General features: G+C 36.1%; 1 protein-coding gene across 1 annotated transcript; it reads left to right on the forward strand.

The window, feature by feature from the left end:
* Nucleotides 1-1,454: 1,454 nt before the first annotated feature.
* On the forward strand, nucleotides 1,455-10,477 carry LOC147077126 (uncharacterized). The gene is made up of 4 exons (XM_085941440.1): nucleotides 1,455-1,661; nucleotides 3,323-3,466; nucleotides 4,761-4,913; nucleotides 7,852-10,477. Exons 1-4 carry the CDS (start codon nucleotides 1,503-1,505, stop codon nucleotides 8,851-8,853), a joined length of 1,458 nt encoding a protein of 485 aa, XP_085797566.1. The 5' UTR covers nucleotides 1,455-1,502; the 3' UTR covers nucleotides 8,854-10,477.
* Nucleotides 10,478-13,522: the final 3,045 nt, after the last annotated feature.

A 13,522-nucleotide genomic window follows, 5' to 3' on the forward strand; every position in this document is an offset into this window, starting at 1 on the left:
GAAACCGAAACACTCTGTGCTTGTATGTCCTTGTACTCCTTGCTTGTACTCCTCAGGGTCTCGTTTTCAACCGTTAATTCAGCAACTGCAGCAATCAAATCATTCGAAGCAATAGCCAGTCGCCCTTGCAGTTCTTTTGTGACTTTAGATTTCACTTCAGCCAAAACTTTGAGGATATAGTTTAAAGAGTTTTTGCACGAAATCACTTGTTTGCACGCCATTTTTTATAAAATTATTTAATTCGTGAATGTAAACAAACACAATAATTATAACAGTAAATATCAGTAATCACACGAATTAAATAAATACTTAATGACCGGTAATTACGTTTCAGCCAGCTTGGCAATAGAGTCTAACGGTATAAGTGAAATTAATTAGTGGATTATGATTACTTATTAACAATTAAATACGTCTGATCGCTTTGAATGCAGTAGGTCACGTTAGGTCAGGTTAGTTTACGAAAATATGCCAGCGGTAGGTCGGTACCTAACAGTGTGTTGCCATCTTGCTGATTATAGTACAAAGGCGTAAAAATTATAGTATTTCTGAAAAATATATAGTACAGTAACATTTTTCGTCTTGAATCCTCCAAAATTATAGTATTTTGGTATATTTGGCGTAAAATTATAGTATTTTACATTTTTCTAATAATAATTAATAGAAATTATTGCAAAATCCATCCCCATGGACCAAGGTTTTGAAGCAGGTGACTTTGTGACGGTCAGGTCATAAAACACAAGCGTGACAACTGCCATCAACATTGAATGCGCTATATTTTAATTTATCCCATATTTTTCCAAAACACATCCGATGTGGCTTGTTATATCGTTCGTTAACTTACTGTGAAAAGGATCTAACTGACATTTTGGCCTAAAATGACTTTTGGTTTGAAAAGGTTCCATTAGCCATAGGTATTCTATTATAATACGTTAATTTCAAAGTCATATATTAATTGTCAATTAATATGGGAATTATCAGTATGCCGGAGTTCTATCAACGTGTCTTTTTATATTGAAAATATGAACATACCAAATTTCAAACGCTCATATCTCAAAACATAGTCAAGTGCAATTAGAACCTTTTCAAAGTAAAGTAACGAGTTCCCCTTTCATTCTGTGTTTCCTGTGTCTTTGTTATGAATATGCCACGAAAATATTAAGACCTACAGAAAGCAATATTCCGTGTACCTAACAGAAAACAAGAAAAAAGTGTAGTAAGACGTACAATGAAGTACCTACCATCATACAAGCCCTGTCATTATCACAACATATTATAAGAACAATGGGTAGGTACCTAGGTACATGTTGAGCATTGAAATGAAAATTTATTATTGATTACCTACCGTTGTTTGAAAATCTATTAAGCAGTATGGCGGTGATCTACCTTTTTTTTTACTTTGCTTCAATTTTCTATATTTTTCAATTATGGCATCACTTTGTGATAATATTGTCTATGGTCTGACGACATTTTCTCTGTCACGTTGTACATCTAAAAACAGCAAAATGGACATAACACGAGAAGAAATCAACGATGACGTTAATGAAGATGTAAAAACGACTGGTCCTATTTGGATTGATGTTCCAATGCAATGTTCAACAAGCTCAGACGGCCATATTTTAACTTATGTCAAGCAAGAGATTGACGATGACATTTCAATAGAGGTTAGTTTTGTTTCAAATTTATTAATCATAAGAGCCGTTTCACACGGGACACCAGTGTTTCGAGGTCAAATGCCGTTTCAGACGGGACACCGGCGTGGCGAGCGTCTGCATTTACACATAACGGAATAGGCGCGTTCAGACGTGGATACTCAAGCTTCGCGTTCATTTACCTGTATATTATGTAGTGTCCAGACACCAATGTCAAGGGTGAAATGGCTCATAATACTTATTTCATATAACTTAAGTACCTGAAAAAAAGAATTAATCAGTTAAACAATTACCTAACCAAATCAACATATTGTGCTAAATTATAATGTCCGTTACATTGTTTAGCTATACCTACCAGTGGCGAAGGGTGGAGGTAGGCTGTTAAGATCCGACACATACTAAACTTTGTCATTCAAACGTATTTGTTGCCATTGAACTAGGACTACAATGTGTAGATAGTGTTTGTTAGTTTTTTAAAATTTCAATTAAACCCTGCCTAATCCGAGACATAGTGGATAATATTCGTTTATCTAAAATTATACCATTAAATCTTACATAGTTTTAGATATTTTATCGACTAACTTTTGGTTCAGGCAGGGCTTAATAAATTCAAAAAAATCAACACTTTTTGTAATATAATGTAGTCTTAATTCAACGAAAACAATGACCGAAAACGTGTGCACTACTTTCCTCTGACCACCCTTAATAGCATACCTAAACTATTATGGCTTGGTAGGCAGGGTTTAATTGATTATTAAAAACTAACCAGGACCATATCTGCAATTTGTATTTTTAGTTCAATGAAAACTAATAAGTATGGCTGGCCAATTTTAGTGTGCACTATTTATGTTCGAACAGGCTACCTCCACCCCTCGCCACTGATACCTACCTAACTTACACATTACCATATCATAGATTATATCGAGGGTATACTGACAGAAAGCATTAAGTCATTAAAACAAGTTCTGAGATAATCGCAAAAAGGACTTTTTTTTTCAAAGCGTTCTCCCACGTACATTTTTTTATGATTTAAAAACATTTTTTCTACATTATAAAGACTAACCTTTATGGCAAACACAATATACGACATGTTACAAGTCCTGTATTTTGTATACACAGAACGCATTAGGTCATTATCATGCTTTCTATCAGAATAAAAAAATAACGATATGATTTAATAATGTTTCTATTTTCTCACCATTATATCATATGCCTTTGTGCGTTTTACCAGGACGTAGGGCGTAAAATTGTATACATTTTGGCATTTAAAACAGAAAAACAGCAAAAACTGAGTTAATGCGTTCTGTCAGTATACCCTCGATATAAGCTTTGCTTATATTTTAATATATGTAATTATTTTGATGTATATTGTAATCTAGGGGCGGCAGGTTATATGAAAGTATGGTGAAGCAGGCTGGTATGGTGAAAAAGTATGGTCAGGCGGGCTGGTAATCAAATTGCGGCAAAATTTGAACGTTAACATTATATTATATGGGTACGTTATAATCACCAAAGTAAATCCTCCGTGATGCTTTGAATTTTTTTTGTCGCGTCGCTATTACTCGGAAGTTTTCGGCTATTATTGGCCTGCTTCATTCAGTTGTATGAGATAGCCGATTCATTGCCCCTCTTTTTATTTAATGTCTCTATGATTATAATGATGTTTCTTTTAGCACCCAACAATTGACCTCTCGCCTATAAAATCTGAGACTGACTTTCAGCCAGTTGACGTCAAACATGAGTTTATTGAAGACCCAATCTATGATGAAGATCCTCAACCTGGAAGTTCATATTCATATTACATGCCAGTCAATCAGGTGGGTTTTGATGACAGTTTTGTTTCTATATGCATACGTTTTAAACACTGCGTATTTGCATACAACATATTTTACGATCTATTTTTATACAATGCAAAATTAAATTGATTAATTATTTTATAGTCAACGAGTTTAACTAAGTTTTCAACATGTCGTCGCTATAGGATTGGTTTGTCGAATATCCGTTTTTGTCGAAATCGACCTTTTTATGCAGAATGATTTTTTTATATCTAAATGGACCAGAACCATCCTTTTCTTTATATTACTTTGTAATGAATATGAATGCTGTACAAAACAACAATTTAAATACCTCCATGTATTTAAATATATGATTGTCTCCGTCTTTCGCCTCCAGAACATTTGACATTTGGTCTATTCGACAAACCAATCTTACAGCGACGATGTAGTTAGAATGACAGCATATAAATTGTTTATATTAAAATTACTTAATTAATCTTACATACTAAATCTCTTGTACTTACATTTTACTTAAGGCTATAGCTCAGTTGAGGCATGGTCTAAAAAGATCGTGGCTAGGCGATGCGCGAATTGCGGGTCGTGGGTGCAAATAACGCATGCCGAACGAAATATATTTTGTCATATAAATCCAACATGCGTCCATTTAATGTTCTGTTTATTGTTCTATTAGTAACAATAATAATATATTCATTGACATGTTTTCTTTTTCAAGTAAATGCGTAACGTTTTTAGTCCTCTTTACACGATTTAAGAATTAATACCCCTGTCGCCATCACGAAACAAATTGACGTATTTACACCTCCATCCACGTCCATACACGTCCATATTTTAGTGGAGGAATTGACTACAAAGGCCAGAAAAAAATAGTTGTGTCGTTAGAATAGTACTACAAATATAATACCGACTGAGGGCCATCATTTTGGGGCCATGTCACTCGACAGCTTTAGCAAGCCTACGCGCTCGGCGGCTTTGGAGTAACTCCATCTTATTTGCATCAAGGTCTCTCATGATTCATGACCTGTGACTGTCGGTCACTTGGACTTATGACAGTAATACTGGGATTTAAAGGAGGTGGGAAGTAAGGATTATTGTAAATATAAATGGCCCAGACATCGATGTTTTCTTGGTCTTTGATGTATAGTGATAGTTTATTCAGAAGTTTTGGCATTTACAAGAACGCACTGGTTAACTCGATCATGGCCTGACGCGTCATAAATTCTTTGACGAGTTCACTTGGCTCTGCCAGTGATCAAGTTAACTATATTATAGTTACCCACTGTCTGAAATTATACCATTATTTTGTTCATATTTTCAGAACTCAGCATCTGGCTTTACCAATATCAAATCTGAGATTAATCATGAGGAAGTTGACGTAAAAAATGAATTTTTTCAAGAAGAAAGTGAGCAATTCAAATGTGAAGACCCTCTGGCTGATAGCTCTAATTCAACATACAGGACAGTGGATAAGGTTTGTTTAATAATTATATAACATTTATAACCCGTCTTTGTGGGTTACTATAACTTTGTGGGTTAATTACTGATCGGGGTTTATTTTAGATTTATATGGGTAGAAGATGAATCCATTAGATTTCGTCATATTGATAAGCACCATTGGCATCGGGAGTGGAGGCTACTCACATCTCCAAAGTTTTCGACACATAAATAGTTTAATTATACTCAGTGACGTTCCGTGGGGGTAGGCAGATTGAGCGTCGCATGGGGGCGGCAGTTACACCAAGGGCGGCAAATTGAGGAGAATTATTTGGAATATATAGAGATTTCTACCTAAACTGAGTACTTAATAAAGAAAATATCTTTCCTTTAAATAAATCATCTCACTGGTTGGAAACAAAATGCATTAATCAACATAAAAGATTTAACAGTACTGTATTTTTTTTGTCGGGTTTGCGATGTCTAGTTTACTTCCGTTGCCCTTCGACGTCCTTGGTGACTAGAAATGACACGAACACGGATGATAAAAAATATTGTAAACAAAAATGGGGTGGCATTAAGGAACTGCCCAGGGGTGGCATTTTGTCTAGGGACGTCACTGATTATACTATCATACCATGCTATGCGTATTGAAAATTATCTATATTCCTAGGAACATCAATCAACTATTCGCACCCCCAGACCTACACTGACGTAAGTCAAAATTAGCAATTTTCTAGGAGAGCCGAAACAAACTTTTTGAATCATGTTTACGGTACTTTATTTAATGTCAAATGGCTTTACAATGTCCATTTTTTTGTAGAATTGGAAAAAAAATATCTTTCTAGTGCCATTCATTTAAGAATATCAGAGTTACTGGAGTGTTCTTCTCGATATTTGACTCAATATATTTAAAATAACACTGGAGTTAGGGGTATATCTTGTTAACAATTTTTTTAGAGATACGCCAGTTTTCTTCCGAGATAGAGAAAAATAAATGTAATTGAACTGCATTCATAACTGAAAACAGAAAAATCCAGACTTACGTCAGTGTAGGTCTGGGTGTGCGTATTATGTACACAGTATTGTATAGTAGAGGAAAGAGTTGTAACTAGGGACATTTTTCATTTTTTATATTATCGTACAGCCATCTTTTGTTTGAGTGAGGAAACCTTTTAGACCTGCATATGCAGTAGGTAACTGTAAGTATCTTTTATCTAACAATCATTATTTATTCTATCATCAATGCATATGTGCGAAATTGACTATTACATGAAATGGGCAAAATTTTGGCTAATTAATGTAATAGTCAAGCCTGTTGCCTTATTCATGAATTAGGTAAATTTTCTGCTGAGTACATGAATTCGCCAGGGTATGGAATTCTTGAACTGTCAACATGACAGTAGAAAAAGTAAATTTAGTACGGATGGTTTTATTAGTTATAATTGGATATAATATAATATTATTATTATTAGTTTAAGTTAGGATAGGTTAGGTTTTTTTAATTCTGAATTAAATTATTCAACTGAATGTCCATTTTGAGGTTAGCTAACAAGTGTCAACAAACTATCACAAACATACAATCGACCATTGCACGATCGATACCCAAGCACGAATCAAATCGCGAAAATACCTTTCAATAAAATTCTTCCGTTATCATATTATAGTTCTAGATTTTTTTTGCGCATAGTAAATGGATATGAACGTCATTGTAGTTATTGATTGGTATATTTTTATATTATAATCAATTACATTTGACACATTTGGTTAGTTTGATTAGTTGCAAAAAACACCACCGGAGCGCGATCATCTATTTTGACCATAGATAATATATGTACATTTTGACCAATGCATGAGCATTTGACACAATTAGTTTAGTTGCAAAAAATACCACCGTAGCGCTACTATCTAATTTGTCCAATGCATGAACTAGGCAGAAAAATTACTGCCGAATTCACGCACTCGCCAGATATTTTGTCTAATTCATGAATAAGGCAACGGGCTTGCATTTTTCATGATTTAGGCAAAAATTTTCCCATTTCATGTAATACTCAATTTCGCACATTCGGCGTAACACATACATCACTACCTATCGTTGTACCAGTTTTTTTTTTTTTTTGTACCTTGAGACATAGTGGTATATATGAACAGTGTGTCAATCTAATCTTATGGTCTCGTTACTTCACATTTTGTAGTTGGTATTGTATAGATTTTGAAGGCTCCTCTGTCACCGTGAATGTCAGAATTGCACAGAACTAAAACTATGCATGGATCGCCTCAAAACGACTTCCAACATGCACGGACTGTTTTAAAATCCGCTCATTATTTTTATTCATACCTAGGCCGATAAGTTAACAAATTTAATATCGAACATACCAACTTGAAAACACCTCAGATAATAATATACCCACCAAAGAAAATCATATTTGAAAAAAGTATAATGTTCGACGGCATCGACTGGTATCGTGCCAATGTGCTTTAATCAATTAAGCTCCGGGCCTCGTACCTTATTACGATAATTTAAACTAGTAGGTCCTACATGAAAATAAATGCTTATCAAATTGCGATATTATTGATTAAGTATCGGTTTTTGTGTTTTAAATTAAAGAATATTAATTACCTAAATTACTAACCGACATACGGCTCTCTCCAAATATTTTGTTTAACGTTTAGCTATAACGTAAATTATCGCAATTAGGTATGATACTCGTAGGGTAATTGGTTAAAGCATATTGGCGCGATACAAGTAGATATATGGGTTCAAGCCCCGTTGAGCATCGTATTTTTTTAAATGTGATTTTTTCTGAGGTGTTTTCAAGTTATTTACGTGTAATATATGGAATGTGACATTCTTAAATCTTGTGAATTATTCATTGAATAAAATAAATGGTTGTTTGACCTTCGTATTAGACAAATTATCCATATTTATGTTTTATCATATTTCATTTAATATAACAACCGTAATCTTTTTGCAGAATGGTACTCAGCGTGTACGTAAACTGGCCACAATACATACAAATACTAAAAGGGATGACTTTGTGATAGACTTAAAATCTGCATCTAAAGGCATCCAAAAAAAGATGGTACAGCATCCCGAGGTCACTACAGATATACAAAACATGAATCGAGAAGTTCGTATTCAGTTGAAAAGATTTATACATTTTCAATGTAATTACGTTTGTAGTGTTTGTTACGCAGTATTTGAATCTCCAGATATACTAAAAAGTCACAATATTACATGTATATCGTCGAAAATGATACCGCATAAAAAGATTCGTCCTGGTCTGAAAATTCACCATTGCAGTGTTTGTTCGTATAAATCCAACCAAATTGGTACTTTCAAAAGACATGTAATGACACATACCGATGAAAGACCTCATCACTGCGATGTTTGCACATATACATGCGCGCAGCGTGGTACGCTTGTGAGGCATAAAAGGATACACACTACTGAAAAACCTTATCATTGTGATGTATGCTCATTTCAAAGTTCGAGCATTGCGAATCTCAAAACGCATAAAAAGAGGCACTCCACCGAAAAACCACACCAATGCGATACTTGCGCATATAAATGCAAGGATATAAATCGTCTCAAAAAGCATAAAAAGACTCATTCTGATGAAAGACCCTATCATTGCGATGTTTGCACATATAAATCCACGCAACTTGGCTGTCTTAATAGCCACAAAAGGATCCATACTGGTGAGAAACCTTATCATTGCAATGTTTGCTCATTTAAATGTTCGAGTTATGGCAATCTCACAACGCATAAAAGAATACACACTGGTGAAAAACCATATGGATGCGATCTTTGCTCGTATAAATGCACGCAGTCAAGTACTCTCAAAAGGCACAAAAGAACACATACTGGGGAAAAACCTTATCATTGCAATGTTTGTCCTTTAAAATTTTTAGACGTAAGTTGTCTTAAAAAGCATCAAAGAACACGTCATAGTGATGAAAGACTATTTCAATAAAATGTTTGTTCATTTGAAGCAAACATATTATTTCATCAATTGTGGCTGAGCTTTTCGCAGTGGACTGTATTTATTTGTGGAAGGTGATGCTGGGAATTCCGGATATAGGGGAAGGGGGTGATGAACCAGAATACGAGGCACTGACCTTTATGATGACTTGAGGGCTGGCGCGTACTGGCACTGTCACGGGTCAGACGTACACGCACTGGTTATTTCGGTTCACCCTGTTTGCGCACTTGTTTCACAGATGTCTATTTGATATAACTTGAGTTATTCCTGAGTTTTCGCTTCATTACTAGCCTCGGTAAGCTGTCAGAAGCTCGCTCGAAGGCGAAGAAGGCCGCATATACAAATTTTGCGAGTTATCTCGCCCGACTTTAAACACAACTTACTAGCCACTGTCGATTGATTTTCATGATCCAAAAAATTAAGCACACAGTGACATCTGTTTGAATAATTATGAAATACTTAGTCACAAATTATCAATATTACAGCGATTGTAGTAAGTGCTTCACTCTATATTCACCGTGTGTCGTCAAAAATCTGCGGCCTGAAAGATACTGCCATAGTAATATCGTAAGGCATAGAAAAGGTTAAGATTAATCATTAGTTCAATTATAAACGGGATTATTATGTGGGTTGATTATTATTGTAAATTTAAGTTTAAACTACGTAGTGGACAACAATCCACAGTGTGGATGTAATAGAATAAGTTTTTTTCATGTGAAGTACTTGTTAGTTATTTCCTGAATCCACTGATACGCAGACAAGGGATAAAACATGGTAATATTGCCAGAAGCGAGAAAACGTTCAGGTACGCGTGTCTCGCCACGTTTTACGCGCGATTACCAAATATGTGCTGCGCCCATATAACGCTATTCATAAGCGCGAATGCGAGAAGAAAGACTTACAACTCAATCATGAATTCATGAGTTTTAATTCTTTTTTTTATTTTTTTTACATATACTTAATGAACATTACAAATTATTAATTTAAGACGTTTACAACGTGACATTTAGAAATAAAAAAATATTATTAATACAGTATTATACAAAAATTATTAAACAGTAGAAAAGTTTAATTACAATAAAAAATATAAATTAGATACAAGGAAGTACACCGAATGAGCTAAGCAGACCCTATTTTAAGAATTTATAAAACAATGCCCATCTATACTCATCCTCAAACAGATGGAATATATTTGGTTGAACAGAGTTATTGCCCTCCCAATTGGCATTATTAATGGCAGGTTAGTTCTGCACCTTGGGAGAAAAGACAAGTGATGCTCCCGATTTCACGATATACTGGCAAGATATATTCTTCGCAGTGTACAGCTTAAGTAAAGTAATTCATTTTTAATACAATAAACGCTGCCTGCAGTGGCGAAGCGAAAGACATCAAAGACTTCTCGAGAGGTGACGAGTATATATGGACGGCTCAATAAGGTCACCAGTATCTCGAAAGCGCGCGAGTTAATTCGCGCAAACTGGGAGAGCTCTTAGAAATAGGCACTACATTATAATATGGTGTGTGCCATATTATGATGAAAAACAGTTAAAATGCAATATTGTTTCATAAAAAATTCTCGCACGTGAGTTTTCATAAAAATTAGCAATCCATTCCAACGCTCGTTCAATATACTATTCTGTAGTGTTTTTCTTTACTGCTAAGATGTTTTTTTTGCTATTAAGTAAGCTATATAAGTGTCTATTGTTATGAATTGTTGACGTAGAATATTTAGGTATAAATAAACGTTATATTGTAAGGTGTTTCGTTATTTGATTCTTTCATCCATGCAGTTCCCAATTTGTTTTCTTTCTATAATACTACCACTAAAATAGTAAGCACTAGAATTTCATATTGAAAGATTGAAGAAAAAAATTATTAGGTGCAAATAGATTTTATCATTTTTTAATAAACCATTAATTCTTTTATTCAACGAATTATATTCACAAGATTTTGAGAAGTAACATTCCATATTATAATGAACATACATAGCTTGAAAACACCTCTGAAATATACCCACTAGAAACAATCATAATAACATCAATATTGTTAGCAAGTTCAAGTAGACGTTATAACTAAAATATCTGGCTAAAGCAGGGCGTCGGTTAGTAATTAAGGAATTAATATTCCTTGATTTAATACACATAAACCGATAGTCAATAATAACGCAATTTGATAAGCATTTCATGTAAGACCTACTCGTTTAAATTGATGCGATTAGATGGGAGGCTCGTAGCATAATTGATTAATGCACAGTGGCACGATACGAGTAGTTATAGGGGCTCAAATCCTGTCGAACTTCTTATTTTTCTTCAAATATAATTTTTTCTAGTGGGTGAGGTGTTTTAGTCTTAAGTTTTAGTGCTGAATAAAGGACACCTCCAGCTCCCTCCAATGTCGTCCCATTGTATCTTAAGCGTAAAGCAGCGCTCGAAATGGAAAATTTTACGAACCGGGGCGCTTGATTATTTTACGAAAATATTAACACCGTTACATATCTAATTCTATACATATATGTATTTAAAAAAACGAAATTAATATTTACACGAGACGGAGTGATAATTTTGGGGATTGTATGAACCGGAACGGCGCTACGGTGCGTTTCGGTCCATTTCGAGCCCTGGCGTAAAGTATTCAACCGATGTGTGCTACTAGCGCTCACGTTTGCATGTGAAACATTGACTCTTAATGTAAAAGAAATTCATAAATTACGAGTAGCCCAACGTGGCGTGGAAAGATGCATGTTGGGTATAACCCGTAAAGATCAGAAAAGGTTCTAATAGTCTAATGGGTTATCACTTGATATTAATCAATAGCTGTGTGTCATGAGTCATGTCAGAAGAGTCATGTCTTAGACGGCCATACGAAAAAATGCAACCTTTTCAGTCGTTTTCCTGTCCCGTTCTATCCTTTGTCCTGCCCAATCTCGTGTCTCACAGCGACCGTGCTGGAGATATGCGTCCAGCATGCTAAATCATTGCTCAAATAATATCGTCTGTGCTACCCGCTTGTTTGTGATTAGGGAACTTTATAATATGTTTCGTATGAAATCTTTCAAATGAAAAATAGTCATCAATAATGCGGCTTTGTGCGTGCTGCGAATGTCATTTTTTATGCGCCCACATATTTACTCACACTTCTATAATCCTGCATCACTTTGAAACGTTTGCAGGATAGGGGATCAGAGTTCTATTTATTTTTCTTTTCTGTGTGTGTGATATTATTTTTGTGACACGTGTTTGCCCATTCTATAAACGTTTTCAAGTATGGGCGTTTAAATTTACATATAAGATTGCGAGCTTACCAAACGAACGAAACACTGTAAATCTCTATTTATGAAAAGATAGATCGCTGTTGGCGTCGAAGAAAACAGGTTGTGATAACATGCGCCTTCCGGTTGGAGAGATACCTACATGCATGAAAGCTACCTACCTACTGATTCAATAATAACTGAAACGTCAAGATCAGCGCAGGATCGCAACAGAGAAGGAAAGAACTTTTGTTGGAAACGCTTATAAAATTCACTGGCCACCATCCTCACTAATGCAACACTTCTCGTCTGACACACGTACCGACAACACCTCTCTGCAACCGCTCCGATCTCAGCCTTCACTACTGAATTAATTCTGCAAAGATTATTCTGTACTGTTATCGCCCCGGAATCCAGATACCATCGACTCGCCGCTATCATCGCCAGCCTGAGGATTTCTAGCAGCCATCTACCTGCCGCTGAATAGTCTTTTTAAAGATAATCGCCGACAGCCGACCAACCTAGAATCTTCGCCCGGGCCTTCATAGTGGAGAATCGACCCGTCTTACGTGTCCAGACCTGAATTGCGCCTCTCTCGCCTACCCGCCCACCCAATCACATACCTACCTACTAACCACCGCCCAGTGAAGTGCTTAGCAGCGGGCCACCGCTTTCGTGTTCTCCAAAGTGTTGTGTTTCGTGTGTACCCGTGGAGTGCAACGCTGTCAGTTCCGTGCAGTTCAGTGTTTTTGTCGTGTGCGATCCGAGTATACCTTCATCTCACCAGAGTTGTCGCTATCCCGGATCGCATAAATCGACGGCGGCCCCGTTCAGCTCGGTCCAGCCAGCGCAAGTGCCCCAGGGAGACCACCGGATCACCGCGCCTCAGGAGACGAGGCTGCAGCTAAGCAATCTTTCACCCTGTCTATTCTACTTAATTAAATTTCACTCTTGCCCATACCTATTTTACAATAAATTTATCAGCTCACATAGAATAAATCAAATACCTACTAACGTTAAATTTTTTCGAAACTGCAAAAAGCACAGAGGCTTCACCTACCTGCTCGTATAACAATAGACCCGCTCGGTCCGTCTGACCCTTTTACGCCGCGTACCTTTTTACCTCAGCTCGCCGACGAGACCCTTTCTCACCCCCTTTTTCTCAGCCCCTAAACTAGTACCCAAAAACTTCCACCATACCTACCAACCACCCATCCAACCCTCCCCCCCTACCTACCCCGACCCCCCTACCCACCGTGCAACAACATTGCGCAATACTTTCAAAACTTTCAAATTAATTAATTTTCGCGCCCTTTAATAATTTTTATTTTTTACTTATTGCACTAACTTGGATTGCGCAATATTGACCCTCCCCCCCTACCTACCGTGCATTACCATTGCGCAATATTTTTA

The sequence above is a fragment of the Rhyacophila brunnea genome, unplaced genomic scaffold (assembly GCF_057557595.1).
Source record: "Rhyacophila brunnea isolate RB1 unplaced genomic scaffold, BYU_Rbru_1.0 scaffold_13, whole genome shotgun sequence".
NCBI classification, from domain to species: Eukaryota; Metazoa; Arthropoda; class Insecta; order Trichoptera; family Rhyacophilidae; genus Rhyacophila; species Rhyacophila brunnea.

What these genes read in the sequence shown, in the direction of transcription:
- LOC147077126 (XM_085941440.1), top strand. Translation starts at nt 1,503, where the DNA reads ATGGACATAACACGAGAAGAAATCAACGATGACGTTAATGAAGATGTA. An exon ending in ACGATGACATTTCAATAGAG is followed by an intron (nt 1,662 to 3,322) that starts GTTAGTTTTGTT and finishes TGTTTCTTTTAG; the next exon opens with CACCCAACAATTGACCTCTC. An exon ending in CATACAGGACAGTGGATAAG is followed by an intron (nt 4,914 to 7,851) that starts GTTTGTTTAATA and finishes ATCTTTTTGCAG; the next exon opens with AATGGTACTCAGCGTGTACG.